This window comes from Poecilia reticulata, chromosome 21, assembly GCF_904066995.2.
Source record: "Poecilia reticulata chromosome 21, P_reticulata-male-v2, whole genome shotgun sequence".
Classification (NCBI taxonomy): domain Eukaryota; kingdom Metazoa; phylum Chordata; class Actinopteri; order Cyprinodontiformes; family Poeciliidae; genus Poecilia; species Poecilia reticulata.
In genome coordinates this window covers 5,045,926-5,056,111 of record NC_088850.1, presented here as the reverse complement: position 1 = coordinate 5,056,111, position 10,186 = coordinate 5,045,926, and the positions used below count along the sequence as shown (strand labels likewise).

At 38.3% G+C, this 10,186-nt stretch overlaps 1 protein-coding gene across 1 annotated transcript in view; it reads left to right on the top strand.

The window, feature by feature from the left end:
• The window catches only part of LOC145549840 (DNA (cytosine-5)-methyltransferase 3A-like), an 8,956-nt gene extending 1,011 nt beyond the window's left edge, over positions 1-7,945 (top strand). Inside the window, exons 2-11 of the mRNA XM_081602800.1 lie at positions 1,113-1,261; positions 2,184-2,367; positions 3,101-3,185; positions 4,041-4,186; positions 4,433-4,523; positions 4,596-4,744; positions 5,220-5,305; positions 5,409-5,481; positions 5,640-5,758; positions 7,014-7,945. Of these exons, the coding sequence (XP_081458926.1) occupies positions 1,113-1,261; positions 2,184-2,367; positions 3,101-3,185; positions 4,041-4,186; positions 4,433-4,523; positions 4,596-4,744; positions 5,220-5,305; positions 5,409-5,481; positions 5,640-5,758; positions 7,014-7,155 (1,224 nt within the window). The 3' untranslated portion in view covers positions 7,156-7,945. The remainder of the gene's footprint in view (positions 1-1,112; positions 1,262-2,183; positions 2,368-3,100; positions 3,186-4,040; positions 4,187-4,432; positions 4,524-4,595; positions 4,745-5,219; positions 5,306-5,408; positions 5,482-5,639; positions 5,759-7,013) is intronic.
• The last annotated feature ends 2,241 nt before the right edge of the window (positions 7,946-10,186 follow it).

The following is a 10,186-nucleotide window of genomic DNA, read 5'->3' as shown; positions in this document are numbered from 1 at the left end:
TGACTTACGATGCTATTTTGTAGTTATTTAACCTCAACTGGGTTCTGACTGAGTCTTGTGAAGTCAGAAAAAGTTTGGCTCTGATCTGGAAAAGAGCAGAAAATGTTTTTATTTAACTTGGGTCATTTTGAGCTACAGGGTTTGATTGATCCTAATCAGGATTTTAATTGGACGTTTTTCTATTTTGGATGCCAAGCAAAGGATTATAGGTATTAAATATCAAAAAATGTTACAGTTTTGCATTTGAAATCTACAATTGCAGTATTTGTTTTGCATTTCTAGGCTTCACGACTTATCCTGCTGTCTGGTTTTTGCAGGTTCTTTGTTAAAATTATGAAATTATTTAAGGTGGTTTAACTTGAAAATGAAAGTCCCGTCTCATACCTTGAAAATGCAATTAAAGTCGACAAGAAAATTCTTTTGGTTCTAACTCAGAAATTAAAGTTCATGAAGTCAATTTAACAACAAGAGGCAAGTTGTCTAAACATTGTTTTTTAAGTTCATTAATCTTGAATTGTGAATTTTTACTTAATGCTGCAATTTAAACCAAATAATTACTTTACAATATGCAAGAAACAAAATCTGCCCTCATCTAGTTAAAGAGCCACATTTCTCTATTATTTCACTCACAATATCAAGTTAAAATAACTTATTTTACTTTAGAATCATTAAAATTTTACATGAACAAAATGTCTGATCTGATAATAAATTTTATTAAATTCAGCTCAAAAACATTTAGTGCGAACAGAACTGCAGATCAACGTAACGCACTTCCATGTCAGGAGACAAAAACATGCCGCTAAGCATTCTGGGAATTAATTCCCACTCCTGTCTTTTTCTTCTTTCACTTTTTTTAGTGCTTGACAAAATTAATAAAAAAGTTAACACAACTTACTGCTGTAAGTTTATCTTACACAAACTCACATTTAGGTTCAAAATCTAAAACTGGCTAAATTTATTTGACTTAAAGAGTAGAAGATAGAAATCACAACTCAAATGTTTTACAGTGTACTTCTAAATGTCTGAAATATTGCAATTTCCTCGTCAAAGTTAATTAGATCGACAAATAGTGATCAGTTTTATCTAATGGCTGCTGTTGGAAATGGAAACAGTTGCTCTCCTGTCCTGATTCTGTCTTTCCTGCACAGAACTCGTTCCTCGAATGCGCCTACCAGTACGACGACGACGGCTACCAGTCCTACTGCACCATCTGCTGTGGAGGGAGGGAAGTGCTCATGTGTGGAAACAACAACTGCTGCAGGTCAGCAACAGAGCAGCTCTGCGCCGACATGCAGCAGCTGCTGCTTGTGGCCAGGACATGGTTTTAGATTTCACTTTTACAGACAGAGTTTGTGCATGAATGTCAGGATCTGATTTGTGGCTGCCTTTATGTGGAACTGGGTCAGCCCGCTCATGAGGAACAGATTTATTTACATGAATGTAGCGTACGCAGTTGATTTTAACATGTTTGTGCTGAACTTTCACAGCAGAAATCAGAAGTAACAATAAAATCTGAACTCACTGATCTGTAGTGCATGGTAAACTACTCTGTAAAACGTTTGAAGGTGAAAATGAAAGTTAACCTGCTGCCTTTAAAATACAAAAAGTCAATTATGTTTTACTTTTATGCTGTTTTTAACAACAAGACCAATTTATCTAATCTTGAATTCTGAGATGTTATGACTTAATTCTTTAATTTAAGCCAAATAATTATTCACATTATGCAATGATTCCCGTGTAGTTGAACCAGGATACATTTCTGTATTATTTTCACTCATATTATCAAGTTAAAATAACTAAAGGTACTTATTTTAAGTTAGAAGAATTTAAATTCTTGATTTATCTTGGAGGAACAAAATGTCTGATTATGCATTTTACTAAACATCACACTGAATTCTGCTCAGAAATACTTATTTTGAACACAGTTTCTATACTGTTTGAAGATATTGTTGTCAACTGCTGTGAACTGACAGCTAAAAAAAAGTTAAATAAAAAATTATTCATAAATGAATGAATTTATGAATTACTTGCTCTCATGCTGCAACATAAGATTCAGAGACATGCCGCTAAGCAATCTGGGAAATAACTCCAACTAGAGTTGAATCTAATGGTTATTTTAGTAATCGATTAATCTATTGATTATTCTGACGATTAATTGTGTGTGTGTGTGTGTGTGTGTGTAGGTGTTTCTGTGTGGAATGTGTAGATCTTCTGGTTGGCGCCGGCTCAGCGGCAGCAGCAATCAAAGAGGACCCCTGGAACTGCTACATGTGCGGACCCAAGAGTACCTACGGGTTGCTACGGCGCCGGGACGACTGGCCCATCAGGCTACAGCACTTCTTCGCCAACAATCATGAGCAGGAGTTTGTAAGTCTTGCTCCTCGTCAATTTAAAGCGCATCAATTATTAACGGTTCCTGTGAAAATCTCTGGATATAATCTGAGATTATGCCAGTTGCAGCAGATGGTAGAGCTGCGACACAGTCACTGATTGGTAGTCAAACAGGAAGCATTCCAGGGCTACAACTAATGATTATTTTAATATTATTTTAGATTGACTTAATAAGCAATTATATCAACTATTCTATCAATTGACGATTAATCGGGGGACATTTTTACATTTTGCAGATTTTTCATTTAACCACTTGATCTTACTTTATACTATAGTATGAATACATTATGAATGCAAATGACCAAATAATTTTTAAATAAGAAAATAAACATTTTGTTGACTAAAATGCAGCACCCATTTAGAGAATTTGAGAGTTTTGGCTAAAACATTTACAGACAAAGGTGTTTTTTCTTAAATGTAAATATACGTATATATATTCTGTAGTTTAATTTCCTTTTGTAACACTCTATGTAAACAATTAATTGATTGCTTAATTAGTTGACAATTATTTAAATGAATCTATTAATCGTTTCAGCCCTAAAGAATTCAGTATTCATCTCTCAAAGCTCATAAAATCAGTTTTATATTTACCACCAAACAGAGCATTTTTAAAAGGTTTAATATTGCTAAACTAGAAATTAAATTAATTTGTTCCTACACTTTTATTTGACTGTCTAATTCTCTCTTCTTCCTGCTACCTGTCTTACAGGAACCTGCCAAATTGTACCCTCCAGTTGCAGCAGAGAAGAGGAAACCAATCAGAGTCCTCTCCCTGTTTGACGGCATTGCCACAGGTTTGCATTTATAAAGCTGCAAAAACCCTAATAGTTTCTGGACTATAAGTTGCTCTGAAGTATAAGGGTGCGTTCACACCAGTCATGTTTTGTCCACTTTAACTAAAATCTAGTTTGTTTGTCTAGAAACTCTGGTTAGTTGGGGAGTTGTGAATGCATAATCGACCAAAAAAGCTAACTTTGTCCTCCTAAAAACCTTGGTCTCTGTTCGATTAAAGTGAACTCTGGTGCAGTTTGAATGCATATGTGAATGCCAAGCGGACCAGGACCGCTCCAAAAGCAGGAAGGGGGCTACAATGCAGGGAATTCTGGGTAAATACAACCAAAACAGATGCAAGAGTCTAACTCTAGCAAGAGAAATAGCTTGTGGTCTTTTACCAACAATCAAAGAGAAATACTACAGATGGTAAAATCTGACGTTACTCCATTTTTGTTTACATCTTGTGAAGAAGGAAGTTGTGAAGAAGACACATGTTTTTGTGTTGTTTCTTTCTGTGGTTTGTGGTGCAGCGCCACCACAGGCAAGGAGGGGAACAGTTTTTTTAATTAATTTGATTGGTTTGACTCAGTGCAGTGTGGACGAGAACAGCAGCAACTGATAATGTAACAAATGTAGCAATTTTGGTTCCCAGTCAAACCAGTGTACCAGACTAGCAGGTGTGAAAACACTCAGTCAGAAAAAGCATCATGAAGAGGAAAAAGAACATACAAGTCGGTCCGGAGAATCAGTTGCAGGACCAAACGAACTGCGACTCATAGTCTGGAAAATACAGTAGTTTTGGACGGATGCTGGTAGTTTTCTGTAGTTGTGTCAAAGCATTTCATCTGTTTTCTGCTCTTCTGTGCTCTGCCCAGGCCTGCTGGTGCTGAAAGATTTAGGCATCCAGGTGGACAAGTACGTCGCATCGGAAGTGTGTGAAGACTCCATCACTGTCGGCATGGTTCGGCACCAGGGGCGCATCATGTACGTTGGGGATGTTCGCAATGTGACCCACAAGCATGTAAGTGGAGGATTTTCACCTTTGATTCAGGGCTGAAACGATTAATCAGATTAATCATGATGAATCGATTATTGAAAGGAACCGATTAATCATTAACTGAAGGATACAGCCTCTTTTTTTTTTACAGATTAATCGATTAATTGCCATGATAGATTAATCAATAAATAAAATAGTTGTTTCAGTTGTCAGTTGTTGATGAATCCATGTTAAGGCAGAAGTAGTCATCGGTCTGTTTTACTTTGTCAGATTGAAGAGTGGGGACCGTTTGACCTCGTAATCGGAGGAAGTCCTTGTAACGACCTCTCCATAGTCAATCCTGCGAGGAAAGGCCTTTTTGGTAGGTTGAACCGCGTTTTAGTTTGTCTTGAGAAATTAAGCATTAATTTAATCCCTTAATCCTCTGCTGCAGAGGGCACCGGGCGGCTGTTTTTCGAGTTTTACCGTCTGCTCCACGAGGCGCGGCCCAAACCAGGCGACGAGCGGCCGTTCTTCTGGCTCTTCGAGAACGTGGTCGCCATGGGAGTCAGCGACAAACGCGACATCTCACGCTTTTTAGAGGTATAGCATCCTCCTCTAGGTGTCCTTCATTCCTTCCTTCTTTTCCTTTTTTACTTAATTTCCGGGTTTCCTTCTTTCCTTTCATAACGTTTTTCTTCATTCTTTCCTTCATCTCGGTTTCCTTGATTCTTTCATTTTTTTTCCTTCCTTCCTTCCTTCTTTACTTTTCTTTCTTTCTTCTTTCCTTTCCTCTTTAATTATTTCCTTTCCTTCCTTCCTTCTTTTCTTTCCTTCCTTCCTTGCTTTCTTCTTCCCCTCCTTACTTTTTTCTTTCCTTCCTTCCATCGTTTTTTCGACTGAATTTAATTTTTAGTGTTTTAATCTTATTTTTTGTCCATTTCCTGTTGTTCTGATCAGACCGATTTTAACTTCGTCAGACAAAAACATTTTTACCAAATAAAATTAAGAAGTGATCAGTTTGTCCTGCTGGCCGCCGCGTTTCCTGACATCACGAACACTTCCTGTTTCCTCTCAGTGCAACCCGGTGATGATTGATGCCAAGGAAGTCTCTGCTGCCCACCGCGCTCGCTATTTCTGGGGAAACCTGCCCGGCATGTCCAGGTGAAACAGCTCAACTCTTATTTTTACTTTTATTTATTGGTTATTCATTTAGTAGTCTCTTAATTTAAATTACACTTTTCTTTCTCCGTCTTTTCGAATAAAGCCGACCTCTGACGCCGATGGCAAACGACAAACTGGACCTTCAAGAGTGCCTGGAGCACGGCCGCACAGCTAAGGTTTGTGCTTTTTACTCATCCTTAGCATTTTTTGCAACTTGTATATACTGTAGTGTAACGTAGATAGACAGTCTGTAAATAATCCTATTAATGTGATTAAAAAGGACTCATATGTGTTTGTCTGTTTGTTTCTGTTTGGTTCCGGATGCAAATTCCAGTTTGAGAAGTTGCGTACGATAACGACACGCTCCAACTCAGTGAAGCAGGGGAAAGACGAGCATTTCCCCGTCTTCATGGACAACAAGGAGGACATCCTGTGGTGCACAGAAATGGAAAGGTATGTTGGTGTTTACAACCACAAACCTCACAAGATAAACATTAAACTTTTTAAGTTTTCTGTGTATAGAAAACCATCGAGTCATTTACTTACACAAGCATGTAGCGACAGTGGAGAGGAATTTCATCACAGCTAAAACAGAACGCAGAGAAACAGAACAGCTGAAATAACAGCAAATCGGAGAGCAGTAGAAGAAGGAAGTGAGGGAAAGAAGTGGTAAATTTGTCCTCCAGAACGACAGAAATACTTCTGGACAAGAGAGGAGGAGAGAACGATTCTTTCAATATTAAACCCATAATTGAATTATGAAACGGATAAATTGTAGCACTTGTGATGTGTCTGATCAGAGTCAGTAATCGTTCCCCACAAAGGAGATCAAATTTAACATTAAAATGTCATGCTGTTTTTATTCCTGTGGTTTTCCTGCTGCATTTTTAAACCCACTTAACACAAAGTTCATGTCGTTCAGCGATGAGGATGGAGAGAAAGCAGAGAAGAAGAAAGAGAAGAATCAGGACAGACAGGGGAAGGCAACAGGTTGGTCTAATGAAAGGTGGAAGTGCAGGAAAAGCCACTTAACCCCAAACTATTCACTCTAAATATCATTTGTTTAAAGCTATTAAATTGATGTGACTTCATGTGCAAAGGGACGAAATGTAACAGTTTAGTGTTTGCATTCTTCCATCTTGTTCTCATAGTTTCACGTTTCCAAAGTGTATTTAGCACTCAGTCCTGCTGCTGTTATATTATTATTACACTGATTTTCAAGTTTATTAAGAACCACTGTGATGGAGCTGTAGTTTATTTATTTATTACAAACATTTTAACTTTCACAATTCAAACACCAACATATGTATTTAGATACATATTTGTTTAAATAAGAGGTAGGAAGTAGTAAAAACTTTTAGTAAAGACTTTATGTCTTATTTTACACATTATTCTTTATTTAAAGAATTTTTTTTATCTAAAATAAAACAAACACAAAAAAACCCATTGATGCCTTAACTAATAAATAGTATGTTGTGACAAAATCTGAGATTTTATCTTTAAGCCATGTCTCCCAGTGTTAGTTGCAATAAAGAAAAAACAAAACTGAATTTGTCTAACCCAGAAATTTTACTCAAGTAAGAGTAAAACATAGTAAAAATACTCCTAAAAGTAAATAAATGTAACCCAACTCTGAAAACAAGCAGTTAAGAGTTTTGTTTCAGTTTGTCTCATGCGTTAAACCTTTAAACCGGCCTGACTGTTTCAGGGTGTTCGGTTTTCCCGTCCACTACACCGACGTGTCCAACATGAGTCGTCTGGCGAGGCAAAGGCTGCTGGGTCGTTCCTGGAGCGTCCCCGTCATCCGGCACCTCTTCGCCCCGCTCAAGGAGTACTTCGCCTGCAATTAATTACAAACCGACTCTCTCTCTCTGACACACACAAAGAGACACACATGCTGGTAACTACAAACAGAATACAGTTAGTACATGAAGGTTGGCTGATGCAGAATGACAGACTGGACAAACACACATAAACACTCACAAGTAACGTCAAAGGACTGCTCCCCCAGATCCTGTGTAGACCACTGGCTGACCTTAGTTCCCTGGTGCTACCCTGCTGATTTATACACACCAACACACAGCTGCAGGGTTTCTGTACTGTAACTCATATACATATACTTCCTGTCCAATCTTGAAACTGATGTCTTCTGGCTTTACTGCGCCGCAATAGCTGGGGTTAACCTCCAGGGGGCGCAAAAGTAACAAAGATGCCCCGGCTTTCTGTTTTTAATCTCTCTTAATGCATAAACACACCAATGACTCCTTCTGCCGTAATATTCAACTGTATTAACGCTTAGTAACAGTGGAATGAACACAAATATATTTAAAAAAAAACACACATAACAGTTAATCCTCGTGGTGCTAGTCTGGTGGTGACGGAGTCCAAACGGTGCCACTTAAACTCAACACTTCTACAGTTTTTGGTGCTCTTGGAGGCTCAACAGTCTCTGTTTTTTAGTTGTTGTTGTTGTTGTTGTTTTAGTCGCTGAATTGTTTTTATTTCCCTGAGTTAAACTAAACATGTTCGTTTAGCAAAAAAAAAAAAAAGGTGTGAAAAAAAGGTGTGAACTGTAAACATCGGGACCATATGTAGTGACTTTGTGTATGAAAAAAGTGGGAATAAAATTTCTTTGAGGCAGAGCTTCTCTGATTCTACTAAAAATCTCCTTGGGCTAATTTATACCAGAAAATTTTGTTTTAAAACACATAAACATTTTCCTAAAATTCAAACCATTAGGTGGAAGATAAACTGTTTGTTGATACATGCACTCAGAAAACTAAACTTGATCTTTTTCATGTTTTGTATTGCTCATAAAATAAGTAGATACTGTGGGAAAACTGCTCTGATTACTTGATTAATTGCCTATGATGCAGTCAGGGCCAGGGTGAAGAATAAATTAAAAAAATTTGAGAATAAGTCATAAACTCACGAGAATAAAGTTGTAATAAGCGAACTGACAAAAATGTAATCTTGTAAGCATCTCGCAAAATTACACTTTGGTATTTGTTTTTGCAAGTGAGATACTTATACAACGTTACTCTGGTAATTTTATGACTTTATTCTGGTAATCTTATCATTTTATTCTCGTAATATTCTGACTTTATTCTTATTTTTCTACGACTTTATTCTGGTAATTTTATTTTATTTTTGTCTTAGCCTGGCCCTGTACCAGCGTCATTAAATGAGGTTTAAAGTCGTCAATTTCTACTTTCAGAACAGCTCTGCCTCCAAGAGATTTTAAACTGAAACAGTAAAGGACTTTGTAGGATTCAGTATTGTTACTGCAGCAGCGTTTAGATTACCCTCCTGTTATGGTGCAGCTTCTCTCGTGCCTCAACTCCAGTCGTTGCTCATTTTTCTTTCTGTCTGGTGAAAAAGTCATCGAGTTATCCAGGAGTTGTGCTCACAGAGATCCACTTTGTGCTTTAGTTATGACACAGCAGCATCCACGGAAATCAGAGCCTGACTTTTACTCTATACACTATGCTGGTTTTCTACTTCCTGTGACTGAAACAGATAACCCTGTGTAAGTAAAACACCTCTGTTGGGTGTTTATTCTTCCTTATATTCGAAACACAATGGAATAATCTCAGTTTCTTTCCGTTTTAACTCTAAGATTAACAGATCCGTGAATTGATGGGTGGATTATTTACACAGGGGTGTCTCCGGAGAAAACCTTTCAGTCTGGTGCTTGTGGTCGGCAGTCGACCCTCTTTTCCAGGAAGCCTTCCAGTCCGCTGAACCTTTCTCAGATACCAGCTAACAACTGAACTCATGCAGTCTTTTCGCGGACGCACACGTACACAAACTACATGCACAGCCTCTCAAGTCAACCAGCAGGCTCGACGTCTTTTCCATCGTGTTTACTCTCCGTTTATACAACCAACCTTCAGGTGCTTTTTAAACTCTTTAAGCTCTTTTTTACAGTGCGCTCTCTTTCTGCAGGTCAAAAACAACACACAATCATCTGCTGGACACTCAGTGGCCGGCTTTTCTGCTTCTTGTAAACAAAAAACAAACTCATGCATACTGTGCTCTTTGCTGGTCGCCTGTGTTACGGTCAGGCTTCCCAGGCGCTGCAGGGTGATTCCCCGCATCGCTCGGTGCTCCAACCCTTGCCCTCCCATCGCCACCCCCTCCCCCCCCCCCAGGTGCTGCATGTCAGTCAGTCAGTGTAATCTCTGATTCCATGTTAGATTAGGGAGTATAATTATTATAATAATAATAATATGATAATGATAATAATTACAATAATAATCTGTTATTGTGTGTGTGTACTGTTCCAGGTTGGTGCTCAGTTCAGTTCAGTCTCGGCCTACAGATATAGGGGAGAGAGAGGCTAGAGAAAGCATATTTACAGTTAGTATAGTGACTTGTGCTATTGTACTCGAGAATGCCAGGACAAATAGTGGGAAAGATGAGCTGTGCAAAGGTCTCAGACCAGAAATGAGTTGAAACAAGCAAAAGAAATGAAATCAGAAGTCAGATCCATCCACGTGAACCAAGTGCTTTCCTGTCTCATGAAAAGTCTAAGGGTGTTTTCTCACCTGAAAGTCCGATAGACTCTGTTCGATTGGGGACCAAAATTGCAACTTTTGTTACATTTTTAGTTGATGCAGTTCGCTTTCACTAATTAAAAAAATCTGTTCCCCTCCTTGCCTTTGGTGGCGCTACACCAAGAACAACTGAAGGAAACGGCACAAAAATACCTCTGAAGAAGACACTGAGAGCAGCTTCCTTTTCGTAAAATGCAAACTAAAATGGAGTAGCGTATAAGACCACAACATTTTTTCCAGTTAGTGCTGGACAAATGTTTCTTTTGGTTGTATTTACCCAGAATTCCCTGCGCTGTAGTTCACTTCCTGCTTTTGGAACTGT